General features: G+C 41.9%; 1 protein-coding gene across 1 annotated transcript in view; it reads right to left on the reverse strand.

Moving 5' to 3' along the window:
• Positions 1-3217: 3217 nt before the first annotated feature.
• LOC122919559 (cbp/p300-interacting transactivator 1-like) overlaps positions 3218-25887 on the reverse strand; it is a 37822-nt gene continuing 15152 nt past the window's right edge. Inside the window, exon 2 of the mRNA XM_044268647.1 lies at positions 3218-5048. Coding sequence (XP_044124582.1) covers positions 4600-5048 — 449 coding nt within the window. The 3' untranslated portion in view covers positions 3218-4599. The remainder of the gene's footprint in view (positions 5049-25887) is intronic.

Here is a 25887-nt window from a genome sequence, read left to right on the forward strand (position 1 = left end):
ACCCCATAACAGTGTACAATTAATAAGGATTCTATTCATGAGGCCCCCTCTGCAGTAGAACATTCAATATAGCCACATCCTACTCACAGGGCTGTTATCTTAACGCTGGCCGGCCAGGCAGACGAGCGGCAGCGTCGTCACGACTGACGTCACATGCCTGCGCCGCCTCCTTCATTCAGAAAGTAGGCCGGGCACATGACGTCAGTCGTGACGCTGCCGCTCGTCTGCCCGGCCGGCCAGCATTAAGATAACAGCCCTGTGAGTAGGATGTGGCTATATTGAATGTTCTACTGCAGAGGGGGCCTCATGAATAGAATCCTTATTAATTGTACCCCATAACACTGCCATCAACAGACCCCCCCACCCCATAACAGTGCCATCCACAGACCCCCCCACCCCATAACAGTGCCATCCACAGACCCCCCACCCCATAACAGTGCCATCCACAGACCCCCCACCTCATAACAGTGCCATCCACAGACCCCCCACCCCATAACAGTGCCATCCACAGACCCCCCCCACCCCATAACAGTGCCATCCACAGACCCCCCCACCTCATAACAGTGCCATCCACAGACCCCCACCCACCCCATAACAGTGCCATCCACAGACCCCCCACCCCATAACAGTGTACAATTAATAAGGATTCTATTCATGAGGCCCCCTCTGCAGTAGAACATTCAATATAGCCACATCCTACTCACAGGGCTGTTATCTTAATGCTGGCCGGCCGGGCAGACGAGCGGCAGCGTCACGACTGACGTCACATGCCTGCGCCGCCTCCTTCATTCAGAAAGTAGGCCGGGCACATGACGTCAGTTGTGACGCTGCCGCTCGTCTGCCCGGCCGGCCAGCATTAAGATAACAGCCCTGTGAGTAGGATGTGGCTATATTGAATGTTCTACTGCAGAGGGGGCCTCATGAATAGAATCCTTATTAATTGTACACATTTTATAACTACTGGAGCTGGGGGCCGGAGCACAGTGAACGCACCGGCCCCCAGCTCCTCCTCCCAGTCCCTCCCCGCTGATACATCGCAGCCTGCGATGCTGGAGCATGGCAGGCTGCGATGTCAAAAGGTGGCGGAACGCCGTTCCGGTGAGTTCCGCCAGAAAAAAAGCCCTGACTATTAGACTGACTTACCCCATATTTAATAACTGCAATTTCTCTATTCAGTTAAGATGGCAGCCACTGCCCTCACCCTGAGGCTAATCCCGCCTGCCCTCACTAGCCAGTAACAATAGCCCCCCAAAAGTGTCAGTAACCAGAGCTCTCCCCCTAAAGGGTTAATCTCCTGCAGCACAAAGGGGTCCTCTTACCACATGTTGCTGTCACTTATTGTCACGCCTACAATTTTTCAACAGTGGATCTCAACTGCGGATTTATTAGGATCAATCAGATATGAATCTCAGGCGTCACTCACAACCTCAACGGTGAGTTTGAGATTCTACCATCACGTGATCGGGAGAAAACAACTCTGGTCGGCGCAGTACTATTGCTTCATAGACTGCGGACAGGGGTTTAGCATACAAGAATGTGGTAGCTGCCGCGGGGTTAACAGAGGCCACTCAACAGGGGACCTACACAGTTATCTCAGCCTGTATGAAAGTAAGGAGAGGTGCTCTCTCACAGAGAGGGTACTTGCGATTGGCAGCGGCTATGCGATGGTGAAGACTTCCTTGGAGACCGTAGTTTCAGGGCAGAGAGGATCCGTCTTCTTGATGTTAGTGAGGAGATGAGAAGGGTCCGGTTCCTAAGCGGATCCGTCTTCCAGCTGGCAGTGGGGTTACTGGCGTGGTTCCATTTGCGGTGCGGATCCGTCTCGCAGATGTCAGCAGGGTAGCTGGAGCGGGTCCGGTTGCGGTGCGGATCCGTCTCCCAGATGACAGTGCGGGAGACTTGCAAGCGTAGATCTCTTGGTGTCCCAAACACAGGTGGTGAGGCAGCAGGCGTACCGACTACAATCACAGCACGCCATGCCGCCTCACCAGCCCCTTTAAATAGCACCAGGAAGTGTCATAGGACCTTCAGATTGGCCCGGACGACTTCCGCGTTCCACCGTGGAACGCAGCCGCCGCGTCACAACCTGGAGCCCCCGCGCGTCTTCCGCGTTCCACGGTGGAACGCAAGGAGCGCGGCAGAGAAGGAAAGGCCGTCGCGTCGGCGGCATTACACTTATACACTGAGCAGATGGCAGATCTCCCTTCCCTGGTCTGCGCTGCTTCCACTCTGCATTCTCCAGCTCTCCAGGGAGAAGTGCACACAGCCCAGGCACTGTTATCAGCTGCTGGGGAGGACCTGGCTCTAATCATTTACTTACAATCCCTAGCTGTCAGTAATCTGACCTTGCACGCAAAAAATATGACAGTTATACTTTAATTTGCTGGAAACAGAAAATGCCTGCTCAGCAAATAACTGGCTAAGCTAGATCACCAATTGGTATATGGCTTATTTTCTTTTTTATTTCTAGCTCTTTTTGACATTTTTTAATTATCTCCCAGAAAATCAGTTTAACCACCTCACACTCCAAGCTGTAATAGTTGTAGCAGGAAGGTGGATAACACTATTAACTTGCCTATGCGCTGGGCACCCTGCTCAAATGGCCAGCCTCTTTCAGAACATCTCTTCCACCTGCTACGCGACCACGCCGGTGCTGAGGGGTTGCTATGGCAGCCTGAGGCCTAACATTTGCCCCCCGGCCTCCCATTTATGGAGGCCTATAGGCCCTGCCTTTTAACATGTCAATATGTCTATTTTACTTTAACTAACATGATACACTGCAATGCAGAAAAGATCACATGTTCAAGTTCAAAAAAGTGTATGGAAAAAATTCAGGACAAAATAGACTCTTAGTTGTTGTTTTTTTTGCTTACAAAGACTTATACGCACTTAACATTACATATATATATATATATATATATATATATATATATAAATATATATACACACACACACACACAGTGATGTATTATATATATATATATATATATATATATATATATATATATATACGCCAAAATGGTAATAATGAAAAATACAACCTGTCCCACAAAACATAATCCCTCAAACAGCACCATCTATGCAAAAATTAAAAATGCAGTGGCTATTAGAATGTGGGTTTTATTGTGCAAAAAGAAAACAAAAATATATTTAGTATTTTCCTAACCATACTGACCTACAGCATAAAGTTATCATGACACATACAACATGGTGAATGCCATAAACACAAAATCTATGTGCTTTTTTGGCTTTTTATGGTACATTTTTAAAAGAACATTTCAGGCACAACTAACGCTCTGTTCTGCCTAATACAAGAAATGAAAGGGTAGTGAACAATACCAGAATTCTCTCCTTAGTGATGTCATGTCCCACTCCTTAGGCCCTACACAAGTCCAAACCTCATCCTGGAGTGTTATTCTATGGACCTTCTTTTTAAATATACGTGTGCACATCGTGCTTTCAACTGGATCTCTGGCTAATTTGCTCAGTGATCTTATTATACTAAGTATTATTTGTACTATGCTCAGTGTTATTTGTACAGAAAGAAACAACTGTATTTTGAAGATCAGTTGTTGAATTATTTAATTTGCAGAAATAGCAGGTGGAACTCATGCACAACATGATATAGTTATTGCGTTACAGACCATCACCAAATATATAGGCAGCAATTTTCTAAAGCCATTACAATATCTAAAGTGCTTACATTCCCCACATTCTCCATGTATTGCATTGTACAATAAATGATTTACATATTGCATAAATGACTAATCTGAAAATATACTACAAAGTACCGTAGCAGAGTATATAAAACACAAGGAACACTGGCCCAAATGTGTCTGCATCTAAAATCTTTTAAAAAGTGCAAATTGGCACAATTTCTGTGCAATTAGGGTTTATACAATGGATTCCAACTTGCTTGACAGAGGGGTGAGTGGTTAGCAGAAAGGACATGAGATGCACCATTTTGAGCCAAAATTGAGCCACAATTCTGGCATAATATTCTGGCTTACAGTAAGCCAGTCTATAGCAATTATACAGCTAGACAAAGGTATCTAGCTCTAGCCTGAGGCCTTGTGATCTAGACAGCCTGTTTAAATTGACGCTATCAAAAGGGTTTCTAATTCTGAGCCACTGTATTTAAATTAGAATGTGATAGGAGAGGCAATATTGCAGGTAAAGGTAACTAGCCTCTAAAGTTCTGAGTTTGTTTAATTTGATATTAGTAAGTGCCATGACCATTGCATACACTAAAAATATTGGGGAAGATTTACTGGGACTGGTGTTTTATATGCCAGTCATCAGTCAAAAGCCTGATGGAGTAGGATGCACCACATATACTAAGAGGGGCACGTCTCTTAATAAATTTGTATCTTGGGCAGTCTGTATGTCATATGTGTTCTAGCTATAGGTTGGAGTAGATTTATCTATAATTACATTACTTTTTAGGTGTAAGATAAGATTAGTGCTGTAAGTAGTGCAAAAATAGCAACTTTTGTATGCCAGGAAACTGGCGTACAGCATTGATTAAAAAAAAAAAAAAAAAAAACATTACATGAGCATGAAATTCTATCAATATTCAAAGTGAAACAACTTTTCATTTCATTTTTCTAGTTTCATCAAGTATTCTGGAGCAAATTCAAATTCATTTTGCCCCAACCAGAGTTCTGGAAGCTCATTGGCTGTGTCTAAACCCATCTCCAAAACCAAAGACTTGAGGACCTCTTCATCTACACGATCCAAGTCAAATATTCCAACTCCATTTGCAAGGGATACATGACTGTTCAAAGCCCAGTGCTGTGTGTCAACAGGTCCTTGGTATTGGCTATTAAGCCTCTGAAGTTGCACACTGGCTCGAAAGTGCTGGGTTAATCCAAAGGTATTTTGCATAGGTGCTGTCACAGCAGACGATGTTAGGAGTCCTGCACTAGGCATGGAAGATGTCCCCATAACTGCAGTCTTGCTTCCACTTATGGCTGCTTTAGGGTAGTGACTTATTGCTACTGTTTCTTTGTCTTTCATTGCTGCTCCAGGATATCTAGCAACAGATTCTGAAAAAAAACAAAAGGTATTTTACATATATTGTAAAATAATAAAACATTGATAAGGTTACATGCATACATAATACCAGTAACCAGAAGTAATTCCTGCCCAAAAAAGAAAATTATTGCCATGGAAGCTAGAGCAAAAGCAGTAAACTAAGCAACACAAAAGGTATGTACATGTCTACAGATCTCATTGACTTCCACAAAACAAATATTTACAAAAGATCATATCTATAGATGGCATGGAGGCTATTCTGCACTGGGTAGTTTGCACTGGACAGATATCCACTGGCACCCTTTCACAACATCTGAGAACCAAACTGCACTCCTGTTTCCAGTGGTAGAACGTAGACAGTCACGTCACATTATTATGACCACTTTCTACTTACGTTGTCGGCTGGGCATAGATCATGAAGGAAGTCGCATGTTGTGAGCTGGCTTGCTAGGTGGATATATGATGTGCGATACGTTGTCTGCACACAAATCCCACATTGCTGCCATGGGTAAAAGGGTCAATTTATAAGAGTTGCAAAAAGGGATGATTATTGGCTTTGGGCCTAGAGTGGCAGTATTTTTGAAAGTGGCACCATTGGGAACAAGTGATGTGGAAGTTGCAGAGCACCATATGCCATTGATGTGAGAAGTAAACCTCAGCAACTAAGGTGTGCGAGGTGAGACCAACACGCTACAGTTGAGCAGCTCACCACCAAAATGAACTATGGGGATGTTAGATATTAAACCCTTCAAGACCAAGCCAGTTTTCACAATAAGGACCAAGCCACATTTTGCACATCTGACATGTTTCACTTTATGTGGTAATAACTCTGGAACGCTTTTACTTATATAAGCAATTCTGAGATTGTTTACTCGTGACATATTGTACTTCATGTTGGTGGTAAATTTGAGACAATACGTTTAACCTTTATTTATAAAAAAAATTAAAAAATTTACAGAAAATTTGGTAAAATTCACAATTTTTGAAATTTGAATGTCTCTGCAGATTGTGATACCTCATAAAATATTTGTTACTGTACATTTCCAAGATGTCTACTTCATGTTGGCATCATTTTGTAAATGTCATTTTAGTTTTTTAGGACGTTAGAAGGCTTAGAATTTTAGAAGTAATTCATAAAGATTTTTAAGAGAATTTCCAAAACCCACTTTTTAAGACCAGTTCAGTTATGAAGTCACTTTGTGGGACTTACATAGTTGAAACCATCCATAAATGACCCTATTTTAAAACCCACACCAAACAAGTTATTCAAAACTGATTTTATAAACTTTTTAGGTGTTCCACAAGAATGAAACGAAATAGAGGTGAAATTTCAAAATTTCCCTTTTTTTTTTTTTTGCAGATTTTCCATTTTAATCAATTTTTCCATGTAACACATCAAGGGTTAACAGCCAAAGGAAACTCAATAATTATTATCCTGATTATGCAGATTTTGGACCCCCTTATGTACCCCTAGAGTAAATTTTGTAAACTATGGGATATGGTTAAAGTTTGATTGGTGCTATTTTGGGGTACATATGATTTTTAATTGCTCGATATTACGCTTTTGTGAGGCAAAGTAACGAAAAAATGGCTGTTGTGGCACAGTTTATATTTTTTGTTTTAGAGTTCTCCTGACAGAATAGATCATGTGTTGCTTTTATAGAGCAGGTTGATACGGACGCAACCATACCAAATATGTGTATTTTGTTGTTGCTTCAGTTTTACATAATAAAGCATTTTTGAAAGCAAAAATAATGTTTTTGTGTCTTTATTTTCTGAAAGCTACATTTCTTTTATTTTTCTGCCGATCGTCTTGTGCAGGGGATCTTTTTTGCAGTAAGAGCTGACATTTTTATTGGAACCATTTTTGGGTACATATTTTTTGATCATTCATTATGACATTTTTGGGGCAAGGTGACCAAATAATGGCTATTTTGGCACAGTTTTTTTCACAGTGTTCAACTGAGGGGGTAGATCATGTGATATTTTTATAGAGCAGGTCATTACGGACGTAGCAATACCGAATATGTCTTTTAAATTTTTGTTTCAGCTTTATACAATAAAAGCTAATATGTGTAAAAAAAAATAAAAAGTTTTTTGTGTCACCATTTTCTGAAAGCTATATTTTCGATTGTCTTGTGTAGGGGCTAATTTTTTGCAGAAAGAGTTGACGTTTTTATAGGTAGCATTGGTATCACACATTTTGTGATGAAAGGTGAATTTTTTTAGCAGTTTTAATTTTTAAGTTAAGTCATATTGTTTTGGCAGAGTTTTTATAATTTCTTTCTAGGGAATTTCTTAGGGGTTATATCATGTGATATTTTTATAGAGCAGGTTGTTATGGATTCGGCGATACCCAAGTCTACTTTTTTAAATGTTTTTCAGTTTTACACAATAAAATCTTAAATTTTTTTTGAAATCATGTTTTAATAGCCATATTTTTTAATTTTTTGGGCGATTGTCTTATGTAGGGGCTCATTTTTTGCAGGAAGAGATGACGGCTTGATTGGTACTATTTTGGGTTGCATATGACTTTTTAATCACTTGGTATTACACTTTTTGTGATAAAAGGTGAAAAAAAGGGCATTTTTTGCAGTTAAATTTTTATATGGTGTTCATCTTAGGGGGTAAGTCATATAATATTTTTATAGAGCCGGTCATTACGGACATGGAGATACCTAATATGTCTACTTTTTTAAAATGTATTTCAGTTTTACACTATAAAAGAATTTTTGAAGGAAAAAAAAATCATGTTTTAGTGTCCCCATTTTCTGAAAGTCATAATGTTTTACCTTTTGGGCAATTGTCTTATGTAGGGGGTAATTTTTTTTGCCGGAAGAGATGATGGTTTGATTGGTACTATTTTGGGGTGTGTATGACTTTTTGATCGCTTGGAATTACACTTTTTGTGATGAAGGTGACAAAAAAATTGCATTTTTGGCACAGTTTTTTTTACGGCGTTTACCTGAGGTGGTAGATTATGTGACATTTTTATAGAGAACATCGTTACGAACGTGGCGATAGCTAATATGTCTGTATTTTATTTTAATTTTTTAAACACTTTTATGGTGAGGGGGCTTTTTTTTGTTGCTTGAAATTTTATTTTTTATTATAAAAAAAATGTTTTGTCACTTTTTTTTTACTTTTTATTTCTGTCCCACTATGGATCTTCACCTTTTTCAGGGTTTAATCTCTGTTTCAGTTCAGTACAATACATTGGCAAGAAGCCACAATGCATGAAGGGGTTAAAGCATCATCTCTGGAAAAGAACCAAGGATGGCATCAATTTTACCATTCTTCATTCATTCATCATTATAATATAACAACACTAGACATGTGTCAGTAGTATAACCTCTCCCGCTCTCGTCAAATTCAAAGTGACCTGTGACCACTACCCTTTCTGCCCATAACCCCACCCACTCTACCCATAACCCCACCCACAATACTGCCCCTTCAAATCCCCTTTTATTCTTTTAGAGATCCGATAAAGCGTCAGTAATTCAATTAAGTTTAATATGTTAAAAAATAAACTGATATTAAGCTTGTATTAAGATTATATTAAATTCTTATTAACCACTTCACATCCGGGCCATTTGTCCCCTTCCTGACCAGGCCTAATTTTGCAAATCTGATATATCTCACTTTATGTGGTAATAGCTTTGGAACGGTTTTACTTATCGAAGCCATTCAGAGACTGTTTTCTCATGACACATTGTACTTCACGATAGTCATACATTTAAGTCAATATATTTCACCTTTATTTATGAAAAAATCCCATTTCTCCGCTAATAAAACAGAAAGAGATTCCTTATAAAATATTTATTACGTAACGTTCCCAATATATCTTCTTTATGTTGGCATTATTTTGTAAATGTCATTAAAAAATTTTAGGACGTTAGAAGCAATTCTTAAAATTTTTAAGAAAATTGCCAAAACCCACTTTTTAAGGACCAGTTCAGGTCTGAAGTCACTTTGTGGGGCTTACATAGTGGATAACCCCCATAAATGACCCCATTGTAGAAACTACACCCCTTAAGTTACTTAAAAATGATTTTACTAACTTTGTTAACCCTTTAGGTGTTCAACTAAAATTAAAGGAAAATGGAGATCAAATTTTTACATTTCACTTTTTGGGCAGATTTTCCATTTTAATCCATTTTTTTCTTTACACATCGAGGGTTAACAGCCAAACAAAACTCAATATTTATTACCCTCATTCTGCGGTTTACAATAACACTCCACATGTGGTCGTAAACTGATGTAAGGGCACACGGCAGGGCGCAGAAGAAAAGGAGCACAATATGGTTTTTCGAAGGCAGATTTTGCTGAACTGGTTTTTAGATGCCAAGTCCCATTTGAAGCCCCCCTGATGCACCCTTACAGTAGAAACTCCCAAAAAGTGACCCCTTTTAGGAAACTAGGGCATAAGGTGCCAGTTTTATTGGTACTATTTTGAGGTACATATGATTTTTTTTAACAAACTTTATTAAACTTCAAATAACAATTATATGAAACATATCATTATTAACAACTTTACTCCCCCCCACCTTAATTACCCCCCCAACCCCCCCCCCACCTTAATTACCCCCCCCCCCCCCCCCGTGATGCGTCTCACTTCACTACCACTCCTCCGTCCCAAGACCGAGGGGTATTGGTGAAGGGTGGAAGAGCAGAGGAAGCTCTAAGAATTCCAGTCTTCCAGATTCTAATCCATTTTTTCTCAGTATTTCTCTGCTTATACAAAATATATTCATATCTCTTAGTAATATTTACCAGATTTAACCATGTATTCATAGTGGGACTGTTTCGCGAAAACCAAGAACGTGCTATCAAAAGTCTTGACAAAAATATTATCTTAAATAAAAGATTTTTTTAAATATTGCTGACAGCTCACCTTGGCCAGCTCACCCAATACCCAGCATTCAGCGTTAAATGGGATCCGCACCTTCAATTTTCCCTTAATATATTTATGAATAGCCCCCCAATATTGTTTCAAGTCTGCACAAGACCAGTACATATGCAAATAATCCGCTTCAGGAACATCAAGCCTAGGACAGTTGGAATCATTGCTAATCCCACTTCTATTAAGCCAAAGAGGTGTGACATAAAATCTATGTAAAATATTAAACTGTACCAAAACGTGATTAAAATGATGTGAAACCAAATTTAAATTCAGAGTTAGGCCTCTTTCACACGGGCGTCATGTTTTTTGCCCGGATAAGAGGCGGGTGCGTTGCGGGAAAATGCGCGATTTTTCTGCGCGAGTGCAAAACATTGTCATGCGTTTTGCACTTGCGTGAGAAAAATCGCGCATGTTTGGTACCCAGACCCGAACTTCTTCACAGAAGTTCGGGCTTGGGATTGATGTTCTGAAGATTGTATTATTTTCCCTTATAACATGGTTATAAGGGAAAATAATAGCATTCTGACTACAGAATGCTTTGTATAATAGTGCTGGAAGGGTTAAAAATAATAAAAAAGTTAACTCACCTTCTCCTCTTGTTCGCGCAGATGCCACTCTGTTCTTTAGCTGTGGACTGAATGACCTGAGGTGACGTCAGATCACATGCTCCAATCACATGGTCCATCACCATGGTGATGGAGCATGTGATCTGACGTCATCAAAGGTCCTTTAGCCCACAGATAAAGAACAGACCGGCCTCTACGCGAACAAGAGGAGAAGGTGAGTTAACTTTTTTATTATTTTTAACCCCTCCAGCACTATTATACAAAGCATTCTGTATTCAGAATGCTATTATTTTCCCTTATAACCATGTTATAAGGGAAAATAATACAGTGAATAGACTGTCACCTAGAACCCATGCGTGAAAATCGCACCGCATCCGCACTTGCTTGCGGATGCATGCGATTTTCACGCAACCCCATTCATTTCTATAGGGCCTGCGTTACGTGAAAAACGCACAAAGAGGAGCATGCATGAAAATCACCGCTCGTGTGCACAGTCTCATAGAAATGAATGGGTCAGGATTCAGTGCGGGTGCAATGCGTTCACCGCACGCATCGCACCCGCACGGAAAACTCGCCCGTGTGAAAGGGGCCTTACATTCTCCTGGTCATCCAGATGGATCATTGGACATTCATTTTGCCAAGCCCTCTGGCCAGAGGAGGAGGCACCGCCAAATCGTGCTATAAGTAAATTTTTATAAAGTTGGGAAATCTTCATCTTCTGATCCAGGTTCCCTACCCATTCATTAAATTGTATTGAAGTATGTATTTGAAGCCTAATTGGTTTCTTTATACTCTAAAGTGCCGATCTTAGCAATAAATACCGAAACCATAATCATTTCTGTGCTTTTTCTCTCTGTGATAATTCTGTAAATGAAACAATATCTCCATTACTTACTACCTGTGTCACATAAAATATAACTTTTTTTGCCAATATTGATCCTTAGCTAATTCATCCAAAGTTTGTAAGTGCTGATTATGCCACAAAGGAGTGCATCCCTGTGAACCTTTCACTCCACACCAAAGTCTAATAGAGTACCATGACTTCATAAAAAGATTCCTGGCAGATCTAAATTCAATATCATATGGAGAGCTATTCACTAAATCCCTACAAAGTGGTCTATCATTCCATTCACGGAAAGAACAAAATTGTGCAGCTAAAAAATAGCCACTGAAACAGGGGAGATTAACTCCACCCCTCTCCAAGGGCTTATACCAATGCTCTAACTTAAAGGGACACTGACAGGTCCAATAAGCATATTTAGGCCTCTTTCACACTTGCGTTGTCCGGATCCGGCGTGTACTCCATTTGCCGGAATTACACGCCGGATCCGGAAAAACGCGAGTGAACTGAAAGCATTTGAAGACGGATCCATCTTCAAAATGCGTTCAGTGTTACTATGGCAGCCAGGACGCTATTAAAGTCCTGGTTGCCATAGTAGTAGTGGGGAGCGGGGGAGCGGTATACTTACTGTCCGTGCGGCTCCCGGGGCGCTCCAGAGTGACGTCAGAGCGCACCATGCGCATGGATGACGTGCCATGCGATTACGTCATCCATGCGCGTGGGGCGTCCTGACGTCACTCTGAAGCGCCCCGGGAGCCGCACGGACAGTAAGTATACTGCTCCCCCGCTCCCCACTACACTTTACCATGGCTGCCGGGACTTTAGCGTCCCGGCAGCCATGGTAACCATTCAGAAAAAGCTAAACGTCGGATCCGGCAATGCGCCGAAATGACGTTGGATCCGGCAATGCGCCTTTCAATGGGCATTAATTCCGGATCCGGCCTTGCGGCAAGTGTTCAGGATTTTTGGCCGGAGCAAAAAGCGCAGCATGCTGCGGTATTTTCTCCGGCTAAAAAACGTTCCGTTCCGGAACTGAAGACATCCTAATGCATCCTGAACGGATTTCTCTCCATTCAGAATGCATTAGGATAAAACTGATCAGGATTTTTCCGGCATAGAGCCCCGACGACGGAACTCTATGCCGGAAGAAAAGAACGCAATGTGAAAGAGCCCTAAGCTATATATATGACTGCACAGGTCTTCTAATGTGTAATAAACCCCTGTCCACCTTATAAATACAGTAAACTCATGTTTTATAACCTGATAGAATCATCTTCTTTCTGCCCAAGGGGCGGTGTTTCAGTTCACTTGCGCCCAGCCAGCCGCGCCCCAACTGCCGTTTTTCCAGCACTGCCCAGCTCATCAATAATTACTTCGCTGGGAAGCTTCTGCTGTCCCCGACCTTCCGAGATAGAAAGCTACGGGCATCGGACTCCATTTCAGCTTCAGCACATGCGTCCGGCAGCCTCACTGGCCGGGATCGCATCGCGCCTGCGTCCCCTCTGCTTCTTTGAGGCCACTTCAGCCTGTGCGTTCTGCGCCTGCGCCGGGCACTCTTCTAAGCATCTGAAGCCGCCCAGCGAAGTGAATATTGATGAGCTGGGCGGCGCTTTAAAACGGCATTTGGGGCGTGGCTGGCTGGGTGCAAGTGGAGCTGAAACGCCGGCCCTTGGGCAGAAAGAAGACGATTCTATCAGGTTTTAAAACATTAGTTTACTGTATTTATAAGGTGGACAGGGGGGATACTTATATGATTTTATTACACATTAGAAGACCTGTGCAGTCATATATATAGCTAAATATGCTTATTGGGCCTGTCAGTGTCCCTTTAAGTCTTACCCGTTTCCTCCCCCAAAGTAAATCGTTAATAATCCTTTTGATTACTTTGAAGAACCTATCCGCAATCCAAACTGGAGAGTTCCTAAAGAGATAGAGTAACTGAGGGAGAATCACCATCTTAACTAGAGATATTCTATCGGCCTTTGATAAAGGTGGGCAAAGCCACATTGTAATTTTTTACCTTAACTTAAACTGTAATACCAAGATACTCAAAGGACTCAGCGATTTTCAGGGTGTTCAAAGGACTCTCATTGGGGAATGTAAATTTATCTAAGGGCATAGTTGTAGTATTTAATTTACATCCAGACCCGAGACTTCTCCAAAGGAGTTTATCGTTTGCATGCAGTGGCGTACCTTCCATATAGGCAGACCACGCAGCTAGCATGGGGGGCCCGGAGTGCATGGAAGGCCCCGCCTTCTACATCTGCAGACAGTTTATCGGGCATTGAGGAAGTACGCCCACTTGTCCTCCGTTCAGTCCTGGCCAGGCCCTGCTTGCCCCATCCGAACCTCCCCCCCCCATTCTGTACACAATAGAGCACACTCTGCTGATGTCCCGACCCTCCGTGTCAGGCTCAAGCAGACAGAACTTCACCGGCCACCCCCACATCCATGAAGCCACGCCCCCAACGCCAGTCGCGAAAAAATACTGCAGCAGGAAAGAATCTCAGGTAGGACACTAGCTGCCTGCCACCTCCCTCTATCCTGCTGTTACCTATTATCTCCCTCCTGGCCCCCACAGAACCTCTCTTGTATGCCCCTCTACTACTGTGCCCACAGAATAGGTGCATCCATCTGTGGCCTCCAGCCACTATCATCTCCTATGTTCCCTGAAGTCCCCAGAGACTCCTTGCCACCTTCTGTGATCCAAAGAACCTGTACCAGTTTCTGTGCCCCCTTCCCATAACAGAGCCCCTGCCACTTTTGGTATTCCTTGTCACCGCCACCCACTCACAAAGCCCATGGAACCCTCTGTCCTTCTCCAATCTCGTTCTGTCCACCCATCAGTAACTGAGCCCCTATCATCTATTGGACTTCATGTGCCCAATCCCTTAGCACAAAGCCCTTGTCAACTTCTGCCCCCTGATCTATCAGAGTCCATGCCACCTGCTTCTTTCCCCTTTCATATAAAAGAGCCCATGCCAGCTGCTGCTACCCTCCCTCTAATAACACATCTCCATCACCTTTTGTCTTTTATGTTCACTCTGTTCTGTCAGAATACTATTCCTTATCAGAATGCTATACCCTTGTCACTTCCAGTGACGTGGCCGCACCAGAAGTGACGAGAATCAGCCGGAGGAGGGGGTGTACAGCGAAACCAGCCGGGACACACTGCGTCTGCGCCTGGAGCCACGGCTGTGTAGGAGATGGTGCGCACGTGCGGCTATATACTCCGGTCCAAATCTACCTACCCCTGAGTGCGCCCGCGTGGTGTAATCCTGATGTGTGTGGCCGACGGGAGTATATAGCCGCACGTGCACACCCTCGCCTACCCAGCCGTGGCTCTGAGCGCAGGCCCAGTGTGTCCTGGCCGGTTTCGCGCATGTGCATTAAGTGGTACCTGATAAGGTATAGTATTCTGACAGAACACACTCCCCTCATAGAGCCTCTAGCAGCTTCTAATCTCCCACCCACTGCAGTGTCCCTGCCACCTCTAACAGTGCGTAGTGGCACTGACTCTGTGGCAATTATGGGACAAAAAATTGCTAATAGCTGCCCTGTCCCACTGTGTACAGAATATGGTGACGTTATCTGTGCACATTGAATAAGGGTCCATTCAGACGTCTGTTAATTGGGTCCGGATCCGTTTCGCAATTATGCGGAACGGGTGCAGACCCATTAATTTTCAATTGGGCTGGAAAAGATGCGGACAGCACACAGTGTGCTGTCCGCATCCGCATTTCCTGTCCACTGCCCTGAACTTCCAGTCCGCGGCTCCGGAAAAAAATTGAGCATGTCCTATTCTTGTCCGCAGCTGCGGATCTATTAAGTGCCGGTGATGTGCGGCGTCAGTGTTTTGCGGTCCGCAATTTGTAGACCGCAAAACACTATGGACGTCTAAATGGACCCTTTGCAGGATTATTTATATGTATAGCATATTATGTTATTATTTGAGCATAGTGTATGGGAGAGGCACTATATGGTGGAGTTACTGGTGTGTGCAAGGTTTAACAACATTATTGGTGTGTAACGTGTAATAGATCATATTTTGTTGTTAATGTTTACGCTTTTATTTCTTGTTATGACAGCGATATCAACTTATACTCAAGTCATTATTCATGATAAATGGCTATTTTTTCTCATGGTAAACTAAGCATCAGCAGCAAGGAGTTAAAGGGGTTATTCAAACCCTATAATGCCCCCCCAAAATGCCAGGGCACCTCATACAGGTAATACTTTGCCCGCTCCCGGCACCCGCGTCACTGATGCCTACATGACCACCACTGCATCCCCCTGTCACATGAATGAAAACATCGTGGGGGGCAGTCAATAGCAGGCCACAATAGGAACGAGCCTCCTTAGCATCATGGGTGACGCTAGGGAGGCTAATTTCCTTCATTTCCTTCATGGCCTGCTATTGGCTGCCCCCCCCCCCCCAAGCATAAGTATTACCTGTATGCAGTGGCCAAGCATTTTGGGGGGCATAATAGGGGTTGAATAATATTTTTTTTATTTTTCTTCCCTATCTTCCTTGAGACATAACTTTTTTATTTTTCCAGTCACATATCAATATGAGGGCTTATTTTTTGTGGGACAAGTTGTACTTTCTAATGCCACCATTAAGTATGGCATACAATGTAGTGGGAAGCGGGCAAAAAATTCCAAATGGGGTGGAATTGGAAAAAAAAAACAATTCCTCCACCATTTTACGGGTTTTGTTCCTACAGCGTTCCCTTTGCGGCGAAACGGACCTGTGCCTTTTATTCTCTGAGTCAGTAGGAATGCAATGGGGGTGTGGCAGGGGAGGAGCCAGGGTAGGTAGTGGGATGGGCCAGGGGTGGGTAGTGGGCGGAGTTAGGGCCCAATTCAGATTCTTGCTATGGGGCCCAATGATTCCTATGTACGCCCCTGTTTGCATGATAGTTAACAAGGTAGATTTTGTCTGTTGGACATAAAATAAAATATCATCTGCATATAAAGAAAAGCGATCTTCCGTTCCCAATACCCCGAACCCTAGGATCCCAGAATCTTGTCTGACCCTGGCAGTCAGGGGTTCAATATGAGCAAGTGGACATCCCTGGTGAGTGCCTCTAGTGATAGGGAAACTTCTTGTGAGATGACCATTTATATTGAGTCTTCCGGTGGGGGATCTATAAAGAAGTTTAACCATGTTAATAAACCTAGGGCCAAAGCCCATCCTATGAAGCACTCTCCATAGAAAGCCCCACTCAACTCTATCAAAAGCCTTAGATGCATCTATAGACAAAATAGATAGTGAAGGCCCTCCAGACGTCTGTATATTAGAAAAGAGACGATGTAGATTATAATGAGTCCCCTTATTAGGAATAAAGCTTTTTGGTCTGGATGTATAATTGATGTCATAACACTAGATAGCCTCATAGCTAGGATTTTAGAATAAAGTTTAACATCTGTATTAAGGAGAGAAATCAGTCTATAAGATCCCAGCTCATTAGGGTCTTTAACCTTCTTTAATATTACTGTTATCACGGCCTCTGTCATTGTTTCTGGGAGGACTCTCTCTTTTATTGAATCAGAGAGTGTTCTCCACAGATGGGGAAAAACAACCTCCTCATATTTACGATAGAGGATGCAATGAAGGCCTGCTCAGGTAACTCTTCCCCCGGATTGGATGGACTCCCATATGAGTTCTATCTCTTGGGGACACAAATCCATCTCCAAACGTTCTTTTTGCCTGTCTGTAAGAACCAGAAGGGAAATAGAGTCCAAGTATGAGTCAAACGCAGCCTCTGAGAGGACACTCTCTGATTTATATAGTTCACAAAAATACTTTATAAATACTTCTATTACTCCCTCCTGATCTTCCACAATAGTACCATCGGGCATGCAGATACTGCAGGTCTCTTTCTTTGAATCCTGGCTTGCTATTACCCTAGCCAACATCTTCCCAGGGTGACCTGCCTCTGAAAAATATTTTTGTCCTCTAAGGCCTCATGCACATGACCGTTGTGTGCATCCGGGGCCGTTGTTCTGTTTTCCGTTTTTTTCCGCGGACCCATTGACTTTCAATGGGTCTGTGGAAAAATCGGAAAATGCACCGTTTGGCATCCGCGTCCGTGATCCGTGTTTCCAGTCCGTGAAAAAATTAGGACCTGTCCTATTTTTTTCGCGGACAACGGTTCACGGACCCATTCAAGTCAATGGATGCACACAAGATTGTCGTCCGTGATCCGTGTCCGTGATCCATGTCCGTTTTTTCCTATCATTTCAAAGGCAAACTTGATTTTTTTTTTTCATTTTTTCATGTCCGTGAATCCTCCAAAAATCAAGGAAGACCCACGGAAGAAAAAACGGACACTGATCACGGAACAACGGAAACCGCTTTTGCGGACCACAAAAAAAATCGTCCGTGTGCATGAGGCCTTTATCCAGAAAAAAGTCAGAAAAGGCCTGACTTGTCCTCTGCATAACCTTTCTACCTTCCTCTGTTTTTATCTTAGCATATCTAACCATTGCCACAGCGGCTGCTTCCTCTAGTTCTTTCTCCTTCATAGCATAGCGTTTGCTCAAGTTTGCAATTGTACTAATAAAGATCCCTCTCATAAATGCTTTAAAGGCATCCCAGATATATTGAGATTTAGCTGAGGCATAATTCCTATCCCAAAAGGAAATAATGTCCTTTTCTATCTGATTATGATTATCAATTATTAATAGCCAATGGGGATTTAATCTAAAAGGGATTTCACTCTAGAATCATTCTCAACCATATATAGCTCTATTAAGAAGGGAACATGATCTGAAACGGATCTGGCCTCGTATTTCATCCATTTGATACAATTTAAATAACCTTTGTTTATCAATTCTAGACATAGAGCTTCCAGATTTACTGACACAGGAGAAAGCTCTTTTTTCATTAAATAGGTATTCCCAGACATCCACGAGGTCCACCTCTTGCCAAAAATGAGCCAAGGAGGACCCCTGGGCCAGGGAGCACCTATTCCCTCCAGTAGAGATCCTATCGACCTCTGGATTCATCACACAATTAAAATCCCCATTGACTATCACCAAGCAATCAGGCCACTGATCCACAAAGGCCATCAGACGATTCAGTACCTGCCTAGAAAACAGAGGGGGAATATAAATAAAAGCCAAGATACATAACTTCCCATCAAGCCTACCATAAAGAAAAACATTACTCCCCCGTTTGTCCATAGAGGATGCCAAACATAAAAAATTTATCTGTTTGTGAATCAGTACTGTAACTCCTCTGGAATGGAGTAGTATATGTGGAATTATAAACCTGTGTAGCCCACTTCCCCCCAAGTCAGGGGATCATCTGCTGTGAAAAATGAGTTTCAACCTAACAAACAGTAGCTGGCAGATGTCTGCGTATCAAACCTAATACCGCCTGTCTTTTTACCATCTCCCCAAGACCCTGAACATTCCATGTAAGTATTCTTATAGTCATTAATTTATCCTAAAGTGCCCAGGTACCACTCTCCTCAAGCCTCACTCCGTTCCCCACCTCAACGTAGGACGCATCGCAGCCCACCCTCCCCAGCGGCAGGGAGACAACCGGACGACAGACAGCCGGGGATCAAACCAGCCCAGTCAGGCCGGAAAACACATGGAGGGAAACGCCACAGCAAACAAAACGGGGGAACAGCGCCCTGGACACCGCGCATTCAGTCCCAAGGCAAGTAAGGGAACCTCTATCCCCGATGTAGCTCGGCGTCCGTAGAGCAGTGAAGGGGTCAGCGCTACTTCAAGACTGCGATCCAGCAAAGTATTCAGTGTGGTGCATAATTCCGAGATGCGCCGGCGTTGAGGGAGGAGGGAGAGCGTGACGTTACCACTCACGTCATCACGTCCTCACTTCCTTGTGCACGGGACTTGTGCTGGATGACATACATATGATTTTTAATTGCTCTATATTACATTTTACGTTTTGGCACTTTTTATTTTTTACAACATTCATCTGATAGGGTGGATCAGGTGTTATTTTTATAGAGCAGGTTGTTAAGGATGCAATGATATCAAATATGTCTACTTTGTTTGTTTCAGTTTTACATAATAAAGCATTTTAGAAAAAAATAAATTATGTTTTTGTGTCTCCATATTCATTTATATTTTTATGCCGATAGTCTTGTGCAGGGGCTTGTTTTTTTTCAGGAAGAGTTGACATTTTTATTGGTACCATTTTTTGGTACACATTCATTATAACACTTTATGGGACAAGGTGAACAAAAAATTGGTTGTTTTAGCACAGTTTTTATTTATTTATTTATTATTACAGCGTTCACCTGAGGGGTTAGGTCATGTGACATTTTTATAGAGCAAATCCGTAACGGACGTGGCGATACCTAATATGTATACTTTTTCCTATTTATTTAAGTTTTACACAATAATAGCATTTTTTTAACCAAAATTTCCCCACCCTCGCCCTCCCCCCACCCAAGCACCCCATTAACAGACCTCTTAACTAGGACCATCCCTCCCACACTCCCCCAGCCGGACTTCCATCAACCAAAAAAAACAACAAAAAAGCACAAAGTATAAAGGAAAAAAAAAAACATTTTAAACATTATTCCTATCTAACCAATCGGTGGCCATATCTGGAGTGTCAAAAAAAAGTACTGTTTCATTAAATACAACCCTTAACTTAGCTGGATACAAAAAAAGAGTACTTAATGTCCTTGCCCTGAAGACGTTTTTTAACATCTAAATAAGTCTCTTATCTTGAACTTCTTTAGAAAAATCAGGAAAAAAAGAAAGTTTACACCCATTATAGAAAATCGGGGGGTGCATTCCGTGCATGCCTCAGGATCATATCTCTATCACAAGCAGCTAACATCTTGATGATTATAGTCCTTGGCGCCCTCCCCGGAATCAATTTGCCACCAGGGATTCGATGAACCCTTTCGATTAGAAACAATGCTGAAAAATGGGACAAGGTGAACAAAAAATTGGTTGTTTTAGCACAGTTTTTATTTTTTATTTTTACAGCGTTCACCTGTTAGGTCATCTAAAAAAAAAAAAAAATCAGAGCAGATCCGTAACAGACGTGGCGATACCTAATATGTATACTTTTTCCTATTTATTTAAGTTTTACACAATAATAGCATTTTTTTAACCCAAAAAAATGTTTTAGTGCTCCATAGTCTGAGAGCCATATTTTTTTTTATATTTTTGACCGATTGTCTTAGTTAGGATCTCATTTATTGCGGGATGAGGTGACAGTTTTACTAGTACTATTTTGAGGGGAATACACCTTTTTCATCGCTTGGTGTTGCACTTTATGTGATGTTGCTTTTTTGGAACTTTTTTTTTTTTTTATTTTATTTTTTTTACGGTGTTCACCCGAGGGGTTAGGTCATGTGTTAATTTTATAGAGCTGGTTGTTACGGACGTGGCAATACCTAATATGTATAGTTCTATTTATTTATTTCAGTTTAACACAGTAATAGCATTTAAAAAAAAAAAAAATATGTTTTATGTGTCCATGTTCTGAGAGCTATATTTTTTTTTTGTTTTGTAGCGATTTTCTTATGTGGGTACTCATTTTTTGCAGGATGAGGTGACTGTTTAATTGGTACAATTTTTGGGGACATACACCTTTTTGATCACTTGGTGTTGCACTTTTTGTGATGTAAGGTGACAAAAATGGCTTTTTTGACACAGTTTATAATTTTTTTTAATGGTGTTAATCGGACTGGGTGGATCATGTGATACGTCTATTTTATTTTATTTTTTCTAATTTTTTTTTAAATCCCTTATTTGGGGATTTATTTATTTTTTACATGTGAAACCTTTATTTAATTTAAGACTATTTTTTGTTTTACACTTTGCATCCCCCATAAGGTCATACAAGACCTCTGGGGGACATTTAAATATATTTTTTCTTCTACTATTGATTTCTCCTTTAACTGGGGCTGACATAGTAACCCCAGTTACAGGGGAAATACACCCCCAAAGAAGCTGTACAGCACTATACAATGCTGCACAGCCTCAGTACAGAGGTCTGTAGAAGACCCGACAGCTCCTGCACTCTCCCGGCCCCCCGGCAGTCACATGACCGCCGGGAGGGGAAGTGCTTAGCGCTTTCTGATCTGTACACACAGCGCTCGGTGAGTGCTTTCCCAAAGCTATTAAATCCTATCAAGCTAATAAAAGCCTATGAAGGTGTTAATAAAAGCGTATGAATTGCACAAACCTCTTAGATTCTTCAAAAGATCTATCTTCTAATAAGCCAGCCTAATGCACGAGCAGCACCAATTTTTACAGCGCCTTTTCTTATTCCAACTTCTCTGCGCGCCAGGCCAATTCTAGAGCCTGTTATTGTGACGGGCATAATGTCTAGTTATTTATAAATATGTAATTGTAGGGACAAACAGCTGACATAAATATCCATCTGTCAGTTATTCATTTATATCTTAATTTCTAGGAAGAAATAAGAGGAACAATATACAGTTCTAAGAAAAAAAAGGAAACAGCCTTGTTATTTCATGAGGAATACAAGTATTCAGTAAAATAAAGGCACTTCATGAGAGATAAGACCTCTTTAACACAAATTAGCGGTGTATTTATTGTCAAAAGAAAAACGGCATGCATTTTTATTTGTTTTACATACCTTTGTTACAGAAAGTTTGGTTAACGTTGTAAATTGTACTTTGCCTGTATATAAAAATGTATTTGTATGTAATGCCTGATAGTGTTTTACATAACTTTGTTACAGACGTCTTGGTTAATGTTGTAACTTTTACTTTGAATGCATATAAAAATGTAATTGTATGTAGTGCCTAATAATGTTTTTATTTGTTTTACATAACTTTGTTGCGGAAGGTTTGGTTAATGTTGTAAATTTTACTTTGTATATAAAAATTTATTTGTATGTAACGTTTGATGTTTTTATTTGTTTTACATATCCAAAATATTGAGAAAAACAGTACTATACGACAAAAGCCATCAGTTCTTATGGAGGCGTTGAACCTTATTCAACCGATAGAAAGTGGAAAGATAGACAGCTAGATAGAAACATATATAGATAGGTAGATACAGTGGCTATAAAAAGTCTACACATCCCTGTTAAAATGTCAGGTTTCTGTGATGTCAGGTTTAATGTGACCTATAAACTGTACCACTCAATTGAAAAACAAAGTGAAATCTTTTAGGTGGAGGAAAAAAAAATAGCAGCACGTGTTTAGTGTTTGTTTTGGAGTCGTGCTGGATCCGCCTTCCATCAGGTGCACTGGGTGGGGTCATTAGTTTAAATAGCTCTCAATTCCAGTGCTCTGGGCGGGTTATAGAAATCAGTCTGGCCTAGGAAGCAAGCATGGAAGGTTTTCTGTCTCAAGACTGCCATCGGAGTTTCATAGACAGTACATTATTAAAGTGTTACAGGAGTCTACTTCATGACAGTGGAAAATATCAGAGTACAGCACCCCACATTGTATTGTTTCGCATCCGAAGCTCCAGGGTTAAGACCACTTTCACACTCACAATCAAACCCACCACAGCGCTGCAGCTCCCCCCCCCCCCAGCGAAGGAAAGATTTGTTGGCCGAACCACCCATATGCATCACCATCTATGTAAGAGTACGGAGGAGACTCGTCCTTTTAACATAAGACTGCACTCTTCTTTTCATAATAATAATAATAAGCCCACTGCTCACCACATTTCCCCTTTCCTGTAGGTAATATATTCACTCATTTTATAAAAAATAAATAAGCCTCCAAAAAGTACGTTGCTTAGTGGCGTCGCAGGTCCCAATGGTGAAGTGGGTACAGTTCACACAGGTGACGAAGCTCGACTGAGCGAAACTCGGGTCGGGTGATTGATCCATTGATCCACTGTATACTGCCTGTATATACTTGTACATTGTGAGTATAATAAAACCATTTTCTACTCCAATCTGTATGATGGTACTTCACTATTGGATGCAATTTTGGTGTTCCATAGAAGCTTGGAAAGGAGAGGAGAGGCTTTGACTGGCCTGTTTGCTTCCCCATGTCCGTGATTATCTTGCTGGCTTCGATTGTGGATCTCCTGTGACTTCTGAGGCAGCTGCGGTCCAATCAAAAGAATATATTCACTCATGCTATTTCAGGCGCTGGCCTCGCTTGTAGCCAGAGTCCCCAAATTTTCTCAAATTTCTCTGCGTTGCCTCTTGCCATAAACGTTCGTTTACACATCGGCAAAACCGCATCTATAATTTGGATCCACTTTTGTACCGCCGGAGGTTTCCAGTTCAGTAAAATGACCTTCCTGGTGTAGAACATCAACAGTCTATACAGTATCCTAGCATGCTTAGTTTGGATCAGATCATTCTCTAGTCCCAATAAGCTATTCATACTGCTGGTAACCCTGATTTCTCATTAAGAAATTTGTGAATTCCTGACCAAAACTGTGCTATCACTGGACAACTCCATATCATGTGAATCAAGGTTCCCCTTTCTGCGCACATGTAGAGCATTAAGGAGTATCCAATTTACGCATACGATGCAGCCTTACTGGAGTCAGGTATGTGCGATGCAGCCATTTAGCCTGTATTAATTGGTCCCTTGCACTGATTACCGAGTGCCTCCAAGTGTGCATTAGTTCTTTCTCGTGCCTATCCTCCAATTGCGGAATATCCACTTTCCACCTAGCCAAAGATTTAGATAAGGGGGATGAGGCCTGCGACATCAGTTCCGCATAGAAGGAAGATACTTGTTTACACAACTCTCTCAATCTAGCAACCTTTTCAATGGAACTATATTCTAGCTTAATGGGATCCTTACCAAATTGTTTAGTACATGCATGTCTAAGTTGGAAGTATCTAAACAAACTAGATTTGTGGATCTGAAATTCTTCCCTGAAGTCTCTAAATGTCTTGAAGTTTCCCTCTACGTATAGTTGGGTAGCGTACTTCACCCCATGTCGCGGCCAGAACGCAAACTCCTGCAGCTTATACAATTCCTGTAGTCCTTGATTATGCCACAACGGCGTCACCGGGGACAACTCCCCTCTGTCTTCCCCATTCTTGTTCACCCGTACAGTTTTCCTCCAAATAGTTAATACCGCCAACATATTGGAGGTAAGACATCTAACTGGGTATTTACCCTCCCTATATATGAAGTTTGTTAAAGCTTCATATGACCCCAATAATGCAGCCTCCAGAACAGTCGCTGGATTATTGGCGCCTGCTCTGATTCACCAACTGGCATATGTCAGCTGCACTGCTTGGTAGTACTTGTACATATCAGGGAGAGCCAAACCACCCCTGACATAAGACGCTTTCAGTGTATCTCTAGCAATTCTGGCCTGTGTATTGGGCCATAGGAAGGGAGTCAGTAATTTATCAATCCCCTCAAAATGGGATTTCTTTAAAAGCTCTGGCGCCGCCCTATACATATATAGTAATTTTGGTAACAAGGCCATTTTGAAGATATTTATCCCCCCCACCAGGGAAATAGGAAGGGCTACCCAAGCCTTTAATTTTTGCGTAATATATTCCATAGTCGGAAGCAGATTGAGAGAGGTGAACTGTTTAGGCTCTTTATGTACTATGACTCCCAAATATTTGAACTTATCAACCACTAAGAGTTTTGACCTTGCCGATACTCTCGTATTCTCGGTTTCATCCACCAAATACAACACCGATTTGGCCCAATTAATTTTAAGTCCTGAATACCACCCGTATTCATCTACCACTTCTAGGAGTGTATCTAGTGATTTCTCCGTATCTCCCAAATATACCAACATATCATCGGCGTAAAGTGATAATTTTTCTGTGATGCCCCCAGTATTCCAACCCTCTATCCCTGGGCTGCTATTTATCAAAATAGATATTGGTTCCATCACCACAGCGAAGAGTAACGGCGACAGTGGGCACCCTTGTCTGGTCCCTCTGCGTAAATGAAAGGGCCTGGATAAGGTCCCGTTCACACGCACTCTCGCCGAGGGGTCCGCATATAACAGATGCAGCCATTTCAAGAAGTTCTTTGGGAACCCAAACTTTGCTAATACTTTCCATAGAAATTGCCACTCAACAGAATCAAGTGCTTTTTCATTGTCTAAAGACACTATCGCCCTATCTCCCACATTGTCATGTTGAACCTGCAGGTTGATATAAAGTCTCCTGAGATTTATATTAGTTGACTTCCCAGGCATGAAACTGGACTGGTCTGGGCCCACCAAGGATAGAATAATCCCTGACAGACGCGATGCCAGGACCATCGCCAGTATCTTAGCGTCTAGATTTATGAGGGAAATAGGGCGATAGGAGCTACACTGTTCTGCTGGTCTCCCAGACTTATGGATTACTACTATGATAGCTTCAGAGAACTATGGAGGTAACTTTGAGACTTCCAGCGAGTAGGTAAATAATTCACTCAATCTCTCACTAAGCTTCTCCGCATATAACTTGTACCATTCTGCAGGAAACTCATCTGGACCCGGGGTTTTATGTGGTGTAATGGAGCTTATGGCAGCCTGAATTTCTAAGGGTGTAATTGGAGAGTCCAGCATTCCCTTATCTGTCCTAGATAGTTGTGGAAACTTCAGCCTACCCAGATAACCCT

The sequence above is a fragment of the Bufo gargarizans genome, chromosome 9 (genome assembly GCF_014858855.1).
Source record: "Bufo gargarizans isolate SCDJY-AF-19 chromosome 9, ASM1485885v1, whole genome shotgun sequence".
Lineage (NCBI taxonomy): Eukaryota > Metazoa > Chordata > Amphibia > Anura > Bufonidae > Bufo > Bufo gargarizans.